This window comes from Sycon ciliatum, chromosome 1, assembly GCF_964019385.1.
Source record: "Sycon ciliatum chromosome 1, ocSycCili1.1, whole genome shotgun sequence".
NCBI lineage: Eukaryota > Metazoa > Porifera > Calcarea > Leucosolenida > Sycettidae > Sycon > Sycon ciliatum.
The window spans coordinates 32,841,113-32,863,186 of NC_088643.1; the positions used below are offsets into that span (position 1 = coordinate 32,841,113).

The 22,074-nt window shown below is 44.3% G+C and overlaps 1 protein-coding gene across 1 annotated transcript; it reads left to right on the forward strand.

Annotated features, from left to right (window-relative positions):
• Positions 1-1,988: 1,988 nt before the first annotated feature.
• Positions 1,989-21,614, forward strand: LOC135830431 (uncharacterized). The gene is made up of 3 exons (XM_065342717.1): positions 1,989-5,133; positions 21,314-21,366; positions 21,513-21,614. Exons 1-3 carry the CDS (start codon positions 1,989-1,991, stop codon positions 21,612-21,614), a joined length of 3,300 nt encoding a protein of 1,099 aa, XP_065198789.1.
• The last annotated feature ends 460 nt before the right edge of the window (positions 21,615-22,074 follow it).

The following is a 22,074-nucleotide window of genomic DNA, read 5'->3' on the forward strand; positions in this document are numbered from 1 at the left end:
ACATCTTTGTATCCATGAGAAATAAAAAAGTAGATAGATAGATAAAGATGAATGTTCATTTCCTATCGTGTAAGAAAAAGCAACAGATGAGGGGAATACAAGGAGAAGTCACATCAACTGGTCAACCATATGTCAAGGGTAAATGCTCAGTATGTGGTCGATCATGTTCACAATTTATCAAGAAATCGGAAATCAGAGAAGGTGGATTCCTGTCCGGTTTGTTCAAGATGATAGGTTTAGGAGTAAAAAAAAGATAGATACGAAATGGACGGACGATCTGGCTGATGAGTTACACAAGCCCAAGCGTGTGAATTTCACAAGGAGACAAGTGACTGTGAGTGAGATTGATGAAATCTGGTCTGCCGATCTCGTGGACATGACAGCTTTTCGTAAATACAATGATGAAATCAAATTTCTGCTTACTGTCATTGATCTGTTCAGCCGATATGCTTGGGTTGTCCCGCTCGAATCCAAGAAAGGTGTTGACATCCAATCAGCATTTCGATCCATCGTGAAAACTAGCAGCAGGAAACCACGTAAGCTGTGGGTTGATCAGGGTACCGAATTCTATAATCGAACGTTCAAACACTGGCTTGATGAGAATCAGATCACGATGTACAGCACTCACAACGAAGGAAAGGCTGTTGTAGTTGAGCGTTTCAACCGAACTCTGAAAACCAGGATGTGGAAATACTTCAGTACTAACTCCACCAGCAGGTACATCGATGTCCTTCCACATTTGGTAGAGAAGTACAACACGACAAAACACAGAGGTGTTCGGATGACACCAACTGAGGCATCACGGGAGAAGAACGCCGATCGAATCCGTGACTCACTGGGTGAGAAATCTCCACTATCCAGGTCCACTAAATTCCAGATAGATGACCACGTCCGACTGGTGAAGCAGAAACGACATTTCGAGAAAGGATACACTCCGAACTGGACCGAGGAGGTATTCCGGATCACCGATATTCTCCCGACCAGACCCACTACGTACTCTGTCAAGGACCTCGATGGTGAATCCGTTGACGGGTCGTTCTATGAACAAGAGCTCCAGAAAACTACTCAAGAAATCTACCGGATCGAGAAAGTGCTCCGAAAGGACAACAAGAAGAAACAAGCCCTTGTGAGGTGGAAAGGCTACTCGGCAAGATTCGACAGCTGGGTCCCGTTTGATCAACTCAGCTGGTTGTGAAAAAGCTCCGACTCGGAAACTGAAAAATATGTGAGCTCTGAAAAAGCTCCGACTCCGAAACTGAAAAATTATTATGTGAGCTCTGAAAAAGTCCCGACTCGGAAACTGAAAAATATGTGAGCTCTGAAAAAGCTCCGACTCCGAAACTGAAAAATTATTATGTGAGCTCTGAAAAAGTCCCGACTCGGAAACTGAAAAATATGTGAGCTCTGAAAAAGCTCCGACTCCGAAACTGAAAAATTATTATGTGAGCTCTGAAAAAGTCCCGACTCGGAAACTGAAAAATATGTGAGCTCTGAAAAAGTCCCGACTCGGAAACTGAAAAATATGTGAGCTCTGAAAAAGCTCAGACTCGGAAACTGAATAACTCCGAGAAAGGTCAAATCTCACAGTGACGTCAGCTGATGATGACTGTGTCTCCAATCACAAGATCGTGGGTTCGAATCTAGGTTTGGACACCCCGTTCTTTTTTTCTTTCTTTCTAGGATGTAGATTAATGTACATTAGAGGGTAGTGATTATACAGTAATGCTATCACTGATCGAAAAAATCCTTGTGTAGTGTAAAGATGGAATTTGACCTGAGCAAACTCACTATCACCTATGATGGGAAGAAACTCAAGACTGAGAAACAACTCCAGTGGATTCACAAAAAATTAGAGCAAAGAAAGAATCGGGAACTTCTCAAGAAACGGATTCGGAAGAATCGGGAGAATCGGAAGAGGAAACCGATTGTCACACCACCGTTCACAGTCTCAAAGTCAGTACCCAAAGGGATTCTGAAATCGTTCATCTATGAACCGAAAGAGAATCATCCAGATCTGTATATTCTTTGATAGTATCAACATCCCACTGAGAACATTGATACAGAAAGAACTGGAAAATCTCAAGGGTGTGAAAGTCAGTCTGACATTACAAGTAGAAATGGAGAAAGGAGATGACATAACAACCACAGACACACCATACTTCAGGAGTGGACCAATGACAGTCACAACATCTCATGAGATTGATAACGGTATTCAAACGGCACACACACAAATTCATACAAATATCGATAAGTGGATACAGAATGGATCAAACTGGCACATCAATCACATCACCAGATTTAATGTTGATGTAGCAGCATATCAGCCAATGAGAGGTAAATCCTACATTGATTTACCGAACGAGCTCAAGAAAAAGAAGGCAATCATCAATGTCAAGAATAAGGATGATAAATGTCTGATGTGGGCACTGCTCTCAGCTCTGTATCCAGCAAAGAAAAATAGTGACAGGGTAACTCAGTATACAGACTATAGCAACAAACTTGATCTGTTCGGAATCGATTTTCCAACACCACTGAGTCAGATTTCCAAAGTCGAGAAGCAAAACAACCTAGCTATCAATGTCTTTGGGTATGAGGATAACGTGATCTATCCACTACTGCTGACAAAGAAAAGAGGTGAGGAAGTGATCAATCTTCTACTATACCAAAAAGAAGATCAGAATCACTACTGTTGGATCAAAGATTTCAGCAGATTGTGCTACGATCAGTCAAAGCATAAAGCCAGGAAATTCTTCTGTACAAGATGTCTCCAACCACACAACACAGAGAAATCCCTGAGCAATCATCAGGAGTATTGTGATAATGTCACTGGATTATCAGCACACATGGTACTACCAGAACCAGACGAAGATGGAAATCCACCAACACTGAAGTTCATTAATCATCACAAAATGCTACAATGTTCCTATGTCATCTATGCTGACACTGAGGCACTGATCAAGAAAATTGAGGGAGTGAAAAGTCAACAAACCAGCCGGGATTCACAACATGTTCCTTGTGGTTTTGGTTATGTCGTGGTACGTTCTGACGGAGTGATGACAAGTCAGTGTTTCTACCGGGGTGCTGATGCCATGGATGTATTCTTTGATAAACTCAAAGATGAGGAGAAGAAAATCCAATCAGCACTCAATAATCCAGCACCGATGGATCTCACTAAGGAACAAGAAGAATTGTTCAGAGAGACAGAAGACTGTTGGATTTGTAAAAAGAAACTTGGTGAGGACAGAGTCCGTGATCACGACCACATCACTGGTGATTTCCGCGGTGCCGCACACAATGACTGTAACATCAAACTCAGAATTTATCCATACAAGCAGCACATCCCTGTGGTTTTTCACAACCTGAAAGGCTATGACAGTCATCATCTCATCGGAGCAATCGAAAAGACAGATGTTGAGACCGTCACATACACGGATAAGGACGGTGTGTGTAAGAGTAAAACTGTGGGTGAGATATCAGTCATTCCCAACAACATGGAGAAATTCATCTCATTCACATGGAGACAGTTCCGGTTCATCGACAGCTGCGAGTTTCTCAATGCGTCACTCGATAGACTTGTGAAAACGACACCAGATGAGTCATTCACTCACACCAAGACGTTGCCAAACCATCAGCTGTTGATGAGGAAAGGAGTATACCCCTATGAGTACATGAACAGCTTCTCCAGGTTCGATGAGACTCAGCTACCAGCACAGAGTAAGTTCTATTCTTCACTGTCTGATGAGGGGGTGAGTGACGATGACTACAAACATGCTGAGACAATGTGGATGAAATTCGACTGTCAGACTCTTGGTGATTATCACGACTTGTATCTCAAGACCGACGTGTTTCTCTTGGCTGACATCTTTGAGAATTTCAGAGTAGAAGCTGTCAGAACGTATCAGCTGGATCCAGCAAATTACTACACTCTGCCTGGATTTGCCTGGGATGCTCTGTTGATGTACTCAGGTGTGTCCTTGGAATTACTAACAGACTATGATCAGCACTTGTTTGTAGAATCAGGAATGAGAGGCGGTGTGTCGATGGTCTCACAACGATATGCTGCTGCTAATAATCACTATCAGGAGAAATTTGATGCTGATCAGCCATCGTCATTTATCCAGTATCTCGATGCCAACAATCTCTATGGTTGGGCAATGTCACAACATCTCCCAGTGTCTGATTTTCGGTGGGAGAAACCATCAGAGAAACTCCTGAACAAGATACTGAATACTCAAGATGATTCCTCACCGGGGTATATCGTCGAGTGTGATCTGGAATATCCACACGAACTTCATGAGAAGCACAACGATTATCCAGTTGCTCCGGAACGTCTTTCCGTCAATGAGGACATGCTATCTCCATACCAGCAGGAGCTTGTTGATAAGCTCAATTCTTCCGGAGTAGATGCTCTCAAACTTGTACCAAACTTGAGGGACAAGACAAAGTACGTTCTCCATTACCGAAACTTGAAACTCTACACTCAGCTCGGACTACGTTGTGTCAAACTTCATCGTGCTCTGAAATTTACTCAGACACCGTGGATGAGAAACTACATCGAGAAGAATACAGACCTCCGGAAGAAGGCAAAGGATGATTTCTCTAAGGACTTCTATAAACTGATGAACAATGCGGTGTTTGGGAAAACTATGGAGATCGTTCGGAGGAGAGTCAACATAAAATTGTTGAGAAGTCGTGAGGAGAAAAAAATCAAACAGCTTGTTGCCAAACCAACGTACAACCGCCATGTGATCTTCAACGATGACCTGGTCGGGGTACAAAGTAACAGGACAAAGGTCGTCCTCAACAAGCCCATATATGTTGGGATGTCGATTTTGGATCTCTCAAAGACACTCATGTATGACTTTTACTACAATCACCTGAAAGTGATGTATGGCTCTGATGTGAGACTCTTGTACACCGATACAGAGAGCTTGGTTCTTCATTTCTTTACTGATGATCTGTTTGATGACATGAGTGAGTTTCTTGAGAAGTATGATACAAGCAATTATGATCAATCACATCCGTTATATTCCGAGAAAAACAAGAAAGTTGTTGGTCTGTTCAAAGATGAACTCGGTGGGAAACTGATCACTGAGTTTGTAGGACTTCCTTCCAAGATGTACAGTTACTCTGGTGAGGAAAGTGGAAAAAGAGCAAAGGGGGTGAAAAAAGCAGTGCTCAAGAAAACTATCACACATGATGATTTCCGAAATTGTCTCTTGGATCAATCCGTGTTCCATCGAGAAATGACAACACTCCGGAGTCATAGTCACGTTATTTTCGGAGAAACGGTTAATAAGATAGCCTTATCACCATTGGACACAAAAGGATACATCATAGAAGATGGATGTAGCACGTTAGCGTTCGGACACCATGAAATACCAAGATATCTGGCTGAGGAGGGGTTTGATAGTAGCATTTCATTCATGAGTTATGCTCCGGATATGATGAAGCAGTTCGTCCAGTGATCATGAGAAAGAAAAAAAAGGAAAAAAAAGGAAAAAGAAAGAAAGACATTTTTTTACTTTTTCTTACACATTCGATTTTCTATAATCCTCCCATATAGCATCAAGTCTTTGTTGTGACGTTTTACACTTTGGAATGAATGGTTTGATCTTGATCACATCATCTTCATCATCAATGAGTTTCGAAAGTAAGTTAGGAATGGATTTTTTCTTTGACTTTTTGACTTTTTTCTCTTTATTTGCTACTACCTTGATCCGCTGAATTTCATCAACAAGATTGTTGAATGGGGTTTTGCTAAGATATTTTGGTAAACCAACCTTGTTCAGGGTTATCTCCAACCTTGTTTCGATTCCTGTTCTGGTTTTGGATTTGTCTATTTCTTCGAAGAAAGATGTGGTATCATACAGATCATTTTTCTTCATCTCATACACCTCAAGATCCTCTGGAGTTACTTCATTTTCCAAAATCATCAATTCTATATCTGTAGGAAACCATTCCTGGTTTCTATAGTCAATGTAGTCCGCTATCATCTTATCTTTCCTGGTAGAGTGTTCATCATCTATCCCTGTATCCATCACTTCTTCTTCTTTGTTTGTGGAGTAGTCGTCATCAAACCAGTCATCCATGATTTCACTTCTAAAAAAATATTTTTTGCTTTTTGTTTTTGTGGATTGTTTGACTATTTTTACAAATCGTTTGCTGAGAATTTCACTTCTTCTTTCTGGAAATGCTTTATAGCAACAACAACAAGTTTGAGACTGAGAGTGTCATCGGTCTTGTCTTTGTAAACCCACTTCAGGTGAACGATACCATTGACGGTGTCACCTTGCTTCATCTTGTTGGTTTTTGATGGTTTGTTGTCCTCATCAAAGGTTGTACAATCAGGAGAAATCTGGAGAAACAGTATTGGGTGGTCACACTTTGCTGTGTTAATTCTGCTTCTAACCACATTTCTTTCGGATTCTATCTGCTTCTCGATCCGACGGATGGATTTACAAATGTCACTGTCAGTAGAAAATTTCAGAGAGTCCTCTTGTCCTTTCTTCACAACATTCATGATATTTGTCTCATCAGTGAATTTTATGTATGGTTCCTTATCATTGATTGTCAGTGATCCACATTTATTCCCATCCTTGATTGTAATTCGACAATCAATGGAGTCAGTGAGAATAGCAGCTGTGTCAAACGGGGTTGGTTTCTTGCTTATCATCTTGGAAAGTTTGTGTAGAATCGTTGGTTATACCTATGGCAACCGTTCCTCTAATACAGAATAATTAGGATCATCATCCAAAGCTGAACCACCTGAAGTTGGCTCAGAAACCGACCCCACATCAGACCTCGAAGTGAGCCAAGATGGGGTAAGTGAAAAAGCTGAAGTTGGCTCACTTCCGATTTTCTCGGAGACAGCAAGTTGACTCACTTTTCTGGAACTGGGTTGAGCCAATATGGGATCAGTGGTTGGAGTTGTAAAATTAGTACTTGGAGGTGTACAATTAGTACTTGGAGTTGTAATATTAGTACTTGGGTGTCTATCCTTTAGTATAGTAGTATAGTGGGAGGGGAGACTTTCAAGAGCGGCCCCGAAGGGCCGATCGAGAAATTCGATTTTGGCTCACCTGGAAGGTGAGCCAGAACCCCCTCCTCCTATACTACTTAGGGTTCGGGTTAGGGTTAGGGTTAATGTTTTTCATCGTTTTTGGATCGTTCTCGCCAGCATTGGTTCAGGATTAGGCTTAGAATTGCAATTAGCTGTACCCCTTGCTAATAGCCTTTAGTTTAGGGCTAGGGCTAGAGTTAGGGCTAGGGTTAAGGTTAGGGTTAGGGTTAGGGTTACGACGACCCCGAGGACGGCCACGTCTGAGATGGATCGACGTTGTCAAGAAAGACTTACAATGCATTAATCTGTCGCTTCTGGATGCTGTGCAATCTGCTTCTGATAGAGCTGCTTGGCTCGAAATTGTTAACAGATGCGTTGACCTCATGCAATGAGTGAAATGCGAACTGTCATTATTATTATTATTATTATTAGGGTTAGGGTTAGGGTTAGGGTTAGGGTTAGGGTTAGGGTTAGGGTTAGGGTTAGGGTTAGGGTTAGGGGTAATGTTTTTTGTCGTTTTTTACTCGTCTTCAACAGCATTAGTTCAAGGCCAGGCTTAGAATTGCAAATAAATGAAAGCTTGGGTATTAGATTTGGTTCAGCGCTAGGGTCAGTGTTTGGGTTAGGGTTAGGGTTAGGGTTAGGGTTAGGGTTAGGGTTAGCGTTAGCGCTCGGTTTTGTGTTTGCACCTGCATTCGCATTGCCTGTGGCTTAGAATTGCAATAAGCTGGATGCCTTGGTATTATATTTTGCTTTAGGATTAGGGTTAGGGTTAGGGTTAGGGTTAGGGGTAGGGTTAGGGTTAGGGTAAGGGTTAGGGTTTATGTTTTTATCGTTTTTTGATCGTTTTCGCCAGCATTGGTTCTGGATTAGGCTTAGAATTGCAATTAGCTGTGCCCCTTCCTAATAGCCTTTGGTTTAGGGCTAGGTGTAGAGTTAGGGTTAGGGTTAGGGTTAGGGTTAGGGTTAATGTTTTTTGCCGTTTTTTACTCGTTTTCAACAGCATCAGTTCAAGGCCACGCTTAGAATTGCAAACAAATGTAAGCTTGGGTATTAGATTTTGTTTAGGGCTAGGGCTAGAGTTAGGGTTAGGGTTAGGGTTAGGGTTAGGGTTAGGGGTAATGTTTTTTGTCGTTTTTTACTCGTCTTCAACAGCATTAGTTCAACGCCACGCTTAGAATTGCAAATAAATGAAAGCTTGGGTATTAGATTTGGTTCAGCGCTAGGGTCAGTGTTTGGGTTAGGGTTAGGGTTAGGGTTAGGGTTAGGGTTAGGGTTAGCGTTAGCGCTCGGTTTTGTGTTTGCACCTGCATTCGCATTGCCTGTGGCTTAGAATTGCAATAAGCTGGATGCCTTGGTATTATATTTTGCTTTAGGATTAGGGTTAGGGTTAGGGTTAGGGTTAGGGGTAGGGTTAGGGTTAGGGTAAGGGTTAGGGTTTATGTTTTTATCGTGTTTTGATCGTTTTCGCCAGCATTGGTTCTGGATTAGGCTTAGAATTGCAATTAGCTGTGCCCCTTCCTAATAGCCTTTGGTTTAGGGCTAGGTGTAGAGTTAGGGTTAGGGTTAGGGTTAGGGTTAGGGTTAATGTTTTTTACCGTTTTTTACTCGTTTTCAACAGCATCAGTTCAAGGCCACGCTTAGAATTGCAAACAAATGTAAGCTTGGGTATTAGATTTTGTTTAGGGCTAGGGCTAGAGTTAGGGTTAGGGTTAGGGTTAATGTTTTTTGTCGTTTTTCACTCGTTTTCAAAAGCATTAGTTCAAGGCCGGGCTTAGAATTGCAAATAAATGTAAGCTTGGGTATTAGATTTGGTTCAGCGCTAGGGTCAGTGTTTGGGTTAGGGTTAGGGTTAGGGTTAGGGTTAGGGTTAGGGTTAGGGTTAGGGTTAGCGTTCGGTTTTGCGTTTGCACCTGCATTCGCATTGCCTGTGGCTTAGAATTGCAATTAGCTGGATGCCTTGGTATTATATTTTGCTTGAGGATTAGGGTTAGGGTTAGGGTTAGGGTTAGGGTTAGGGTTAGGGTTAGGGTTAGGGTTAGGGTTAGGGTTAATGTTTTTGATCGTTTTCGGCAGCATTGGTTCAGGATTAGGCTTAGAATTGCAATTAGCTGTACCCTTTTCTAATAGCCTTTAGTTTAGGGCTAGGGCTAGAGTTAGGGCTAGGGTTAGGGTTAGGGTTAGGGTTAGGGTTAATGTTTTTTTGTCGTTTATTACTCGTTTTCAACAGCATTAGTTCAAGGCCAGGCTTAGAATTGCAAATAAATGTAAGCTTGGGTATTAGATTTGGTTTAGGGCTAGGGCTAGAGTCAGGGTTAGGGTGAGGGTTAGGGTTAGGGGTAGGGTTAGGGTTAGGGTTAGGGTTAGGGTTAGGGTTAGGGTTAGGGTTAGGGTTAATGTTTTTTTGTCGGTTTTTTTACTCGTTTCCAACAGCATAAGTTCAAGGCCAGGCTTAGAAATTCAAATAAATGGAAGCTTAAGGTATTAGATTTGTTTCAGGGGTAGGGTCATGGAAAACATGGATGCAGTGAATGGGACTTTCGGTCTTTGACCACTTGCTGGTGAGCTGATCTACTCACCTCCCACCGCTTTAGGAGCTGCATCTGCGCCTTGATCCTTGAAGGGTGGTGGCGTTCCTACGGATGCGGAAAACCCGGCTTCCAGCCGAGTCTCACGCGAACCGTTTTTTTTTTTTTTTTTTAGGGTCAGTATTTGGGTTAGGGTTAGGGTTAGTGTTAGGGTTAGGTTTAGGGTTAGCGTTTAATTTTGCGTTTGCACCAGCATTCGCATTGCCTGTGTCTTAGAATGGCTTGGTATTATATTTTGGTTTAGGATTAGGGTTAGGGTTGGGGTTAGGGTTAGGGCTAGGGTTAATGTTTTTTATCGTTTTTTGATCGTTTTCGCCAGCATTGGTTCAGGATTAGGCTTAGAATTGCAATTAGCTGTACCCCTTCCTAATAGCCTTTTGTTTAGGGCTAGGTCTAGAGTTAGGGTTAGGGTTAGGGTTAGGGTTAGGGTTAATGTTTTTGATCGTTTTCGCCAGCGTTGGTTCAGGATTAGGCTTAGAATTTCAATTAGCTGTACCCCTTGCTAATAGCCTTTGGGTTAGGGTTAGGGTTAGGGTTAGTGTTTGGTTTTGCGTATATACCAGCATTCGCATTGCCTGTTTCTTAGAATTGCAAGTAGGTGTATGCCTTGGTATTAGATTTTGGTTTAGGATTAGGGTTAGGGTTGGGGTTAGGGTAAGGGTTAGGGTTAGAGTTAATGTTTTTTATCGTTTTTTGATCGTTTTCGCCAGCATTGGTTCAGGATTAGGCTTAGAATTGCAATTAGCTGTACCCCTTCTTAATAGCATTCTGTTAGGGCTAGGTCTAGAGTTAGGGTTAGGGTTAGGGTTAGGGTTAGGGTTAGGGTTAATGTTTTTTGTCGTTTTTTTACTCGTATTCAACAGCATTAGTTCAACGCCACGCTTAGAATTGCAAACAAATGTAAGCTTGTGTATAAGATTTGGTTTAGGGCTATATCTAGAGTTATGGTTAGGGTTAGGGTTAGGGTTAATGTTTTTTTGTCGTTTTTTCTCGTTTTAAACAGCGTTAGTTCAAGGGCAGGCTTAGAATTGCAAATATATGAAAGCTTGGGTATTAGATTTGGTTCAGCGCTAGGGTCAGTGTTTGGGTTAGGGTTAGGGTTAGGGTAAGGGTAAGGGTTAGGGTTAGGGTTAGGGTTAGGGTTAGCGTTCGGTTTTGCGTTTGCACCTGCATTCGCATTGCCTGTAGCTTAGAATTGCAATAAGCTGGATGCCTTGGTATTATATTTTGCTTTAGGATTAGGGTTAGGGTTAGGGTTAGGGTTAGGGTTAGGGTTAGGGTTAGGGTTAGGGTTAATGTTTTTGATCTATTTCGCCAGCATTGGTTCAGGATTAGGCTTAGTATTGCAATTAGCTGTACCCCTTGCTAATAGCCTTTAGTTTGCTAATAGCCTTTAGTTTAGGGCCAGGGCTAGAGTTAGGGCTAGGGTTAGGGTTAGGGTTAGGGTTAGGGTTAGGGTTAGGGTTAGGGTTAGGGTTAGGGTTAGGGTTAGGGTTAGGGTTAGGGTTAGGGTTAGGGTTAGGGTTAGGGTTAGGGTTGGGGTTAGGGTTTGGGTTAGCGTTTAGTTTTGCGTTGGCACCAGCTTCGCATTGCCTGTTTCTTAGAATTGCAATAAGCTGTATGGCATGATATTATATTTTGGTTTAGGATTAGGGTTAGGGTTTGGGTTAGGGTTAGGGCTAGGGTTAATGTTTTTGATCGTTTTTTTATCGTTTTCGCCAGCATTGGTTCAGGATTAGGCTTAGAATTGCAATTAGCTGTACCCCTTGCTAATAGCCTTTGGGTTAGGGCTCGGGCTAGAGTTAGGGCTAGGGTTAGGGTTAGGGTTAGGGTTAGGGTTAGGGTTAGGGTTAGCCTGTTTCTTAGAATTGCAATTAGCTGTATAGCTTGATATTATATTTTGGTTTAGGATTAGGGTTAGGGTTGGGGTTAGGGTTAGGGCTAGGGTTAATGTTTTTTATCGTTTTTTGATCGTTTTCCCCAGCATTGGTTCAGGATTAGGCTTAGAATTGCAATTTGCTGTACCCCTTGCTAATAACCTTTGGGTTAGGGCTAGGGCCAGAGTTAGGGCTAGGGTTAGGGTTAGTGTTAGGGTTAGGGTTAGGGTTAGGGTTAGGGTTAGCGTTTGGTTTTGCGTTTGCACCAGCATTCGCATTGCCTGTTTTCTTAGAATTGCAATTAGGTGTATGCCTTGGTATTAAATTTTGGTTTAGGATTAGGGTTAGGGTTGGGGTTAGGGTAAGGCTTAGGGTTAGGGTTAATGTTTTTTATCGTTTTTTGATCGTTTTCGCCAGCATTGGTTCAGGATTAGGCTTAGAATTGCAATTACTTCAAGTAGCTGTACCCCTTCCTAATAGCCTTTGGTTAGGGCTAGGTCTAGAGTTAGGGTTAGGGTTAGGGTTAGGGTTAGGGTTAGGGGTAATGTTTTTTGTCGTTTTTTTACTCGTCTTCAAAAGCATTAGTTCAAGGCCAGGCTTAGAATTGCGAATAAATGAAAGCTTGGGTATTAGATTTGGTTCAGCGCTAGGGTCAGTGTTTGGGTTAGGGTTAGGGTAAGGGTTAGGGTTAGGGTTAGGGTTAGCGTTAGCGTTCGGTTTTGTGTTTGCACCTGCATTCGCATTGCCTGTGGCTTAGAATTGCAATAAGCTGGATGCCTTGGTATTATATTTTGCTTTAGGATTAGGGTTAGGGTTAGGGTTAGGGTTAGGGGTAGGGTTAGGGTTAGGGTAAGGGTTAGGGTTTATGTTTTTATCGTGTTTTGATCGTTTTCGCCAGCATTGGTTCTGGATTAGGCTTAGAATTGCAATTAGCTGTGCCCCTTCCTAATAGCCTTTGGTTTAGGGCTAGGTCTAGAGTTAGGGTTAGGGTTAGGGTTAGGGTTAGGGTTAGGGTTAATGTTTTTTGTCGTTTTTTACTCGTTTTCAACAGCATCAGTTCAAGGCCACGCTTAGAATTGCAAACAAATGTAAGCTCGGGTATTAGATTTGGTTTAGGGCTAGGGCTAGAGTTAGGGTTAGGGTTAGGGTTAGGGTTAGGGTTAGGGTTAGGGTTAATGTTTTTTGTCGTTTTTCACTCGTTTTCAACAGCATCAGTTCAAGGCCAGGCTTAGAATTGCAAATAAATGTAAGCTTGGGTATTAGATTTGGTTCAGCGCTAGTGTCAGTGTTTGGGTTAGGGTTAGGGTTAGGGTTAGGGTTAGGGTTAGGGTTAGGGTTAGGGCTAGGGTTAGCGTTCGGTTTTGCGTTTGCACCTGCATTCTCATTGCTGTGGCTTAGAATTGCAATTAGCTGGATGCCTTGGTATTATATTTTGCTTTAGGATTAGGGTTAGGGTTAGGGTTAGGGTTAGGGTTAGGGTTAGGGTTAGGGTTAGGGTTAGGGTTAGGGTTAATGTTTTTGATCGTTTTCGGCAGCATTGGTCCAGGATTAGGCTTAGAATTGCAATTAGCTGTACCCCTTGCTAATAGCCTTTAGTTTAGGGCTAGGGCTAGAGTTAGGGCTAGGGTTAGGGTTAGGGTTAGTGTTACGGTTAGGGTTAGGGTTAGGGTTAGGGTTAGGGTTAATGTTTTTTTGTCGGTTTTTTTACTCGTTTCCAACAGCATAAGTTCAAGGCCAGGCTTAGAAATTCAAATAAATGGAAGCTTAAGGTATTAGATTTGTTTCAGGGGTAGGGTCATGGAAAACATGGATGCAGTGAATGGGACTTTCGATCTTTGACCACTTGCTGGTGAGCTGATCTACTCACCTCCCACCGCTTTAGGAGCTGCATCTGCGCCTTGGTCCTTGAAGGGTGGTGGCGTTCCTACGGATGCAGAAAACCCGGCTTCCAGCCGAGTCTCACGCGAACCGTTATTATTATTTTTTTTTAGGGTCAGTATTTGGGTTAGGGTTAGGGTTAGTGTTAGTGTTAGGTTTAGGGTTAGCGTTTGATTTTGCGTTTGCACCAGCATTCGCATTGCCTGTGTCTTAGGGCGCGCTCACACTGCGACCAAAACCAGCGTCCATGCGGCCATGCGGCCAAGTTGCATGGCAACGGCATGAACTTGACCAAAACGTCGCGGCCACGTTTCAAATCGTGACCGCGACCTCCGGAGGGGGGTGCCACGACTTGGCGGCAACATGATCGTAGACGTGAAGCGTATTTGTGTACAACCTGGCCTGAAGTATGTTCAATTTCTCAAATTCCGGTGTGTTGATTCATGAAAATCGGCGGTTAAAGGGGAACTGTCACCAAAAATTTTCTTTGTCTTATCTTGTAGTTCTTTGGCTCCTGATCACGATGGTGTTATCCGTTTTTCTCTGCGATGGCTGGAAGTGGGTGAAAACTTGAAAAGAAGGTGCCCAAAATTGTCCCGCAGTACCGAGTGACGTCACGCCGGACTTGACCTCCACGCGTAGATTCATCGTCAAAAACGAAGTCCAGCCCGTGTGCTGGTCCATCGAGCCAACTGTTCGATGTACGGTGCACGCTTGCCTTCTGAGCTCGGACACTCGATGTGTACGTTGTACACAGTGAGAACGCCAAAAAGGGACAAAATAAACAAAAGTCTACAGCAGTTTGTCGCACTGGTACTTCCTCCACGAAGCTCCAGCTCTTTGTTTTATTTGTGATTACGAAGGAGTCGAAGGATGTTTGTTTGCTGTTTAGTGTGACACACATACCTCGTACTTGAAAATTATGTCGTTGTATCGAAGGTGGTGGTGTTGTCCACCCGGCTCTGAAATGAAAGACATCAGAGTTTGTCATCTGCATCTTCAGCAACATCGCCAGATGAATCGCCTTCACGTACCTACATCGCGTTCCTTTGGGGCTCGGGTTGGTGGTGTTATCGCCGGCCGGAGGAGTACTGTTTTCTGCATACGCACTCATCATCGTGTTGTTCCTCACACGAAAAGTTCAAGACAACAACGTACTTCCGTGCTCACAAAATAAAACTTACATCCTCGCGGAAGAAGTCAAAAAGGTGAAAGCTCAGCTGCTTTTTATTTTGATTTGGCTGTGTAGCTGCACGTGGGTCTCTGCCTCTTTGTCATTCTCCTTCGGTACGACGTACCCATCTGTGTTACAGTTCAAAAGGCACACGTGCACCGTACATTAGAACAGCTAGCTCGATCGACCAGCACACGGGCTGGACTTCGTTTTTGACGACGAATGTACGCGTGGAGGTCAAGTCCTCCGTGACGTCACTCGGTACTTCGGGACAATTTTGGGCACCTACTTTTCACGTTTTCACCCACTTCCAGCCATGGCAGAGAAAAACGGATAACACCATCGTGATCAGGAGCCAAAGAACTACAAGATAAGACAAAGAAAATTTTTGGTGACAGTTCCCCTTTAACTTTCGATGTCACCTCGACATTTGCACATTTTTAAAATTTTGTAGTTGTGGTCCTGCACGCACGCACCGCCATATATGCATTCTTTGCCCTTTTTGGACGATGTCGATTTTGTTTTTGTAGTTGCTTCGTTGTGATCGGGTCAGTGACCAATTTCTACAGTGTACTCGTTCAATACGATGGCAGCTTGGTCTGGCTTTTCGGTTTCGGAAATCATCTTTCTCTACTTTTCTGCGATGATGGAATGCCATACCTCAAGACATTTCAGTTACATATCATCGGAAACTACAGTTCTCATCTCGGCAACAGACGAAAGAAACCACTACCGGAATTTCCACTGCACTGGCACTTGCTCTGACCACGAGGTCAGGAAAGCGAAAGCGCTTGGATATCAGCGGCAGTCCCTCAAGAGTCCAAACCTACCTGATTGTATGAATTATTTTCGTCGACTTCAAGAATACGAGCCAGGAGCCACGAGGCACTTCCTCCAACATGAAACATGCGAAAAATTACATCCAAAACGGGCCACAACTTTATTAGGAAACGCACGAACTCTTTTGGATACGAACTGCAATTCGTAAAGTTTGTGTGACAACTTCACGTCTACGCGTGTACGAGGCCTAGTGTGAGCACGACTCCCACGTTTCTGCGTTTTCCTGACGCATGGACGCGTGCTCATGGTCCCAGTCTGAGCGCGCCCTTAGAATTGCAATTAGCTGTATGGCTTGGTGTTATATTTTGGTTTAGGATTAGGGTTAGGGTTGGGGTTAGGGTTAGGGCTAGGGTTAATGTTTTTTATCGTTTTTTGATCGTTTTCGCCAGCATTGGTTCAGGATTAGGCTTAGAATTGCAATTAACTGTACCCCTTCCTAATAGCCTTTGGTTTAGGGCTAGGTCTGGAATTAGGGTTAGGGTTAGGGTTAGGGTTAGGGTTAATGTTTTTGATCGTTTTCGCCAGCGTTGGTTCAGGATTAGGCTTAGAATTTCAATTAGCTGTACCCCTTGCTAATAGCCTTTAGTTTAGGGCTAGGGCTAGAGTTAGGGCTAGGGTTAGGGTTAGGGTTAGGGTTAGGGTTAGGGTTAGGGTTAGGGTTTGGGTTAGCGTTTAGTTTTGCGTTTGCACCAGCTTCGCATTGCCTGTTTCTTAGAATTGCAATTAGCTGTATGGCTTGATATTATATTTTGGTTTAGGATTAGGGTTAGGGTTGGGATTAGGGTTAGGGCTAGGGTTAATGTTTCTTATCGTTTTTTGATCGTTTTCGCCAGCATTGGTTCAGGATTAGGCTTAGAATTGCAATTAGCTGTACCCCTTGCTAATAGCCTTTGGGTTAGGGCTAGGGCAAGAGTTAGGGCTAGGGTTAGGGTTAGGGTTAGGGTTAGGGTTAGGGTTAGGGTAAGCGTTTGGTTTTGCGTTTGTACCAGCATTCGCATTGCCTGTTTCTTAGAATTGCAAGTAGGTGTATGCCTTGGTATTAGATTTTGGTTTAGGATTAGGGTTAGGGTTGGGGTTAGGGTAAGGGTTAGGGTTAGAGTTAATGTTTTTTATCGTTTTTTCATCGTTTTCGCCAGCATTGGTTCAGGATTAGGCTTAGAATTGCAATTAGCTGTACCCCTTCTTAATAGCATTTGGTTAGGGCTAGGTCTAGAGTTAGGGTTAGGGTTAGGGTTAGGGTTAGGGTTAGGGTTAGGGTTAATGTTTTTTGTCGTTTTTTTACTCGTCTTCAACAGCATTAGTTCAACGCCACGCTTAGAATTGCAAACAAATGTAAGCTTGGGTATTAGATTTGGTTTAGGGCTAGGGCTAGAGTTAGGGTTAGGGTTAGGGTTAGGGTTAATGTTTTTTTGTCGTTTTTTACTCGTTTTCAACAGCGTTAGTTCAAGGCCAGGCTTAGAATTCCAAATAAATGAAAGCTTGGGTATTAGATTTGGTTCAGCGCTAGGGTCAGTGTTTGGGTTAGGGTTAGGGTTAGGGTTAGGGTTAGGGTTAGGGTTAGGGTTAGGGTTAGCGTTCGGTTTTGCGTTTGCACCTGCATTCGCATTGCCTGTAGCTTAGAATTGCAATAAGCTGGATGCCTTGGTATTATATTTTGCTTTAGGATTAGGGTTAGGGTTAGGGTTAGGGTTAGGGTTAGGGTTAATGTTTTTGATCTATTTCGCCAGCATTGGTTCAGGATTAGGCTTAGTATTGCAATTAGCTGTACCCCTTGCTAATAGCCTTTAGTTTAGGGCTAGGGCTAGAGTTAGGGCTAGGGTTAGGGTTAGGGTTAGGGTTAGGGTTAGGGTTAGGGTTAGGGTTAGGGTTAGGGTTAGGGTTAGGGTTGGGGTTAGGGTTTGGGTTAGCGTTTAGTTTAGCGTTTGCACCAGCTTCGCATTGCCTGTTTCTTAGAATTGCAATAAGCTGTATGGCATGATATTATATTTTGGTTTAGGATTAGGGTTAGGGTTGGGGTTAGGGTTAGGGCTAGGGATAATGTTTTTGATCGTTTTTTGATCGTTTTCGCCAGCATTGGTTCAGGATTAGGCTTAGAATTGCAATTAGCTGTACCCCTTGCTAATAGCCTTTGGGTTAGGGCTAGGGCTAGAGTTAGGGCTAGGGTTAGGGTTAGGGTTAGGGTTAGGGTTAGGGTTAGGGTTAGCCTGTTTCTTAGAATTGCAATTAGCTGTATAGCTTGATATTATATTTTTGGTTTAGGATTAGGGTTAGGGTTGGGGTTAGGGTTAGGGCTAGGGTTAATGTTTTTTATCGTTTTTTGATCGTTTTCGCCAGCATTGGTTCAGGATTAGGCTTAGAATTGCAATTTGCTGTACCCCTTGCTAATAGCCTTTGGGTTAGGGCTAGGGCTAAAGTTAGGGCTAGGGTTAGGGTTAGGGTTAGGGTTAGGGTTAGGGTTAGGGTTAGGGTTAGCGTTTGGTTTTGCGTCTGCACCAGCATTCGCATTGCCTGTTTCTTAGAATTGCAATTAGGTGTATGCCTTGGTATTAGATTTTGGTTTAGGATTAGGGTTAGGGTTGGGGTTAGGGTTAGGGTTAGGGTTAGGGTTAATGTTTTTTATCGTTTTTTGATCGTTTTCGCCAGCATTGGTTCAGGATTAGGCTTAGAATTGCAATTAGCTGTACCCCTTCCTAATAGCCTTTGGTTAGGGTTAGGTCTAGAGTTAGGGTTAGGGTTAGGGTTAGGGTTAGGGTTAGGGGTAATGTTTTTGTCGTTTTTTTGCTCGTCTTCAAAAGCATTAGTTCAAGGCCAGGCTTAGAATTGCAAATAAATGAAAGCTTGGGTATTAGATTTGGTTCAGCGCTAGGGTCAGTGTTTGCGTTAGGGTTAGGGTTAGGGTTAGGGTTAGGGTTAGGGTTAGGGTTAGCGTTCGGTTTTGTGTTTGCACCTGCATTCGCATTGCCTGTGGCTTAGAATTGCAATAAGCTGGATGCCTTGGTATTATATTTTGCTTTAGGATTAGGGTTAGGGTTAGGGTTAGGGGTAGGGTAAGGGTTAGGGTAAGGGTTAGGGTTTATGTTTTTATCGTGTTTTGATCGTTTTCGCCAGCATTGGTTCTGGATTAGGCTTAGAATTGCAATTAGCTCTGCCCATTCCTAATAGCCTTTGGTTTAGGGCTAGGTCTAGAGTTAGGGTTAGGGTTAGGGTTAGGGTTAATGTTTTTTGTCGTTTTTTTACTCGTTTTCAACAGCATCAGTTCAAGGCCACGCTTAGAATTGCAAACAAATGTAAGCTTGGGTATTAGATTTGGTTAAGGGCTAGGGCTAGAGTTAGGGTTAGGGTTAGGGTTAGGGTAAGGGTTAGGGTTAATGTTTTTTGTCGTTTTTCACTCGTTTTCAATAGCATCAGTTCAAGGCCAGGCTTAGAATTGCAAATAAATGTAAGCTTGGGTATTAGATTTGGTTCAGCGCTAGGGTCAGTGTTTGGGTCAGGGTTAGGGTTAGGGTTAGGGTTAGGGTTAGGGTTAGGGTTAGGGTTAGGGTTAGGGTTAGCGTTCGGTTTTGCGTTTGCACCTGCATTCTCATTGCTGTGGCTTAGAATTGCAATTAGCTGGATGCCTTGGTATTATATTTTGCTTTAGGATTAGGGTTAGGGTTAGGGTTAGGGTTAGGGTTAGGGTTAGGGTTAGGGTTAATGTTTTTGATCGTTTTCGGCAGCATTGGTTCAGGATTAGGCTTCGAATTGCAATTAGCTGTACCCCTTGCTAATAGCCTTTAGTTTAGGGCTAGGGCTAGAGTTAGGGCTAGGGTTAGGGTTAGGGTTAGTGTTACGGTTAGGGTTAGGGTTAGGGTTAGGGTTAGGGTTAATGTTTTTTTGTCGGTTTTTTTACTCGTTTCCAACAGCATAAGTTCAAGGCCAGGCTTAGAAATTCAAATAAATGGAAGCGCTAAGGTATTAGATTTGTTTCAGGGCTAGGGTCATGGAAAACATGGATGCAGTGAATGGGACTTTCGGTCTTTGACCACTTGCTGGTGAGCTGATCTACTCACCTCCCACCGCTTTAGGAGCTGCATCTGCGCCTTGATCCTTGAAGAGTGGTGGCGTTCCTACGGATGCGGAAAACCCGGCTTCCAGCCGAGTCTCACGCGAAGCGTTATTATTATTTTTTTTTAGGGTCAGTATTTGGGTTAGGGTTAGGGTTAGTGTTAGGGTTAGGTTTAGGGTTAGCGTTTGATTTTGCGTTCGCACCAGCATTCGCATTGCCTGTGTCTTAGAATTGCAATTAGCTGTATGGCTTGGTATTATATTTTGGTTTAGGATTAGGGTTAGGGTTGGGGTTGGGGTTAGGGTTAGGGCTAGGGTTAATGTTTTTTATCGTTTTTTGATCGTTAACACGCATGCACTCGCTATTGCAGACCAGTGGAGAGCACACATCATATGGAGGATTCATGGAGTGCTGGGCAACCGAATCTGGCATGTGATAATCATGTAGGATAGTCCACGCACGAGGTGCAGCCCATGAAATGGGCACCCATGAACTGGGCGGAGTGTGGACGGCCTGTATGATAGTGTGTATGTATGTCCACGCACAAAGTGCAGCCCATGAGATGGGCGCCCATGAAATGGACGGAGTGTGGACGGCCCACGCACACGAGGTGCAGCCCATGAATGGGCACCCATGAACTGGGCGGAGTGTGGACGGCCTGTATGATAGTGTGTATGTATGTCCACGCACAAAGTGCAGCCCATGAGATGGGCGCCCATGAAATGGACGGAGTGTGGACGGCCCACGCACGAAGTGCAATGCCCGTTAGGAGGCAGGAGTGTGGGAGTATGAGTGTGATGGCCGAAGGCCGTGATAATTGCCAGATGAGAGGAGATAGCTGGCCCAGCACTCCTATTTATTTTCGTCTTGTATGAATTATGATACCTGTGTTGAATCAAGGATATCAATATTATTCATAGATGGGAAGAGGTGGGTGGGTGAGAAAGGAACAAACCGGTGTTCTTCTCACTACCCAAGCAAAGCAAATATGAAGTAGCAATACGGCCAGCGCGAAGTATGGTGTATGCGTTACGGGTTCAAGCTCCGATGTGTGCTGCAGCCGCATATGGCTGGTTGGCTGGCGAGTTCAGGTGAGTTCCGGCGTACGCATGTTACATGCCACCACAGCGTGCATGTACGTGTTACTTGACATGCATCAATGAATAGCGTGGGATCTGCGGGCTCTTTGGAAGCCGCTGGAGCGCGTGTGAAGTGGTGGCTTGTGCAATGTGTTAACCTACATTACCGCAAGCTCTAATGTGCTATTAACACGCATGCACTCGCTATTGCAGACCAGTGGAGAGCACACATCATATGGAGGATTCATGGAGTGCTGGGCAACCGAATCTGGCATGTGATAATCATGTAGGATAGTCCACGCACGAGGTGCAGCCCATGAAATGGGCACCCATGAACTGGGCGGAGTGTGGACGGCCTGTATGATAGTGTGTATGTATGTCCACGCACAAAGTGCAGCCCATGAGATGGGCGCCCATGAAATGGACGGAGTGTGGACGGCCCACGCACACGAGGTGCAGCCCATGAATGGGCACCCATGAACTGGGCGGAGTGTGGACGGCCTGTATGATAGTGTGTATGTATGTCCACGCACAAAGTGCAGCCCATGAGATGGGCGCCCATGAAATGGACGGAGTGTGGACGGCCCACGCACGAAGTGCAATGCCCGTTAGGAGGCAGGAGTGTGGGAGTATGAGTGTGATGGCCGAAGGCCGTGATAATTGCCAGATGAGAGGAGATAGCTGGCCCATGGTTGCCCAGCCTCCATGCTAAGTAAAGTTAGTTGTGACACATTGCAATGCACGTGAATGACACCGTTGTTGCTATCAGCGCAGTTTGTCAGCACAATCCTAGCAGAGCAAGTTGCTGTGCTGTTCCAAACGGTCAGCCGTGTGGGTACGTGCATGGGTGCGAGTTGCGTGCCCGCGTGGCGGGTTCTTACATACCTCCATGCGTTGTGTGATGCGCTTGTACCTCTGATAGCTTTTGGGTCAACTGCGCCATGTCTGTGTCGGTTGTCCTGATGTAGCGCAAGACGCTGTCGCTTCTCCATCGGCCCATTGCCCTGATTAGCCAGTCCGGGGTACCCGCCATGGCTGCAGTTGTGGCGGCGCCGATGCGGAACGAATGACCAGCGTAATCGCGTGAATTGGGTGTTCCCGTGAGTGGGAGAAGCTGTCGGAGCTTTTCTGTCAGTGCCTGCCTGGTCAGCGGTCTCCCAGGGCGGTAGCGGAAGAGTGCGTCAGTGGCGTCAGACGGACAGACTGTAAAATATGCCAGGAGGGCGGCAACCGGGCAAGGTTGTGAAGTGGTACTACCGATTATCTGCATGGCCCTGACGAAGTTGGTCCGTCTTCGATTGCTTGATGTGGAAGCGGATATATGTGCGTCCTTAAGTGACATCCAGAGTCACATCCTGGCGCGTGGCATGAGTGGCAGGGTCAAACCCGGCTGGAGGCGCAGTGAATTCAGCGCATCGAAGAGATCTGAAGAAGGCGAGCACCATTGCCGCCTTGAGCATGCCCTTGTCCTGCTGGTGACGCCGTTGGTCCAGGCTGAGTTGGTTGAGGAGCTTCCGCAGCAAATCAATG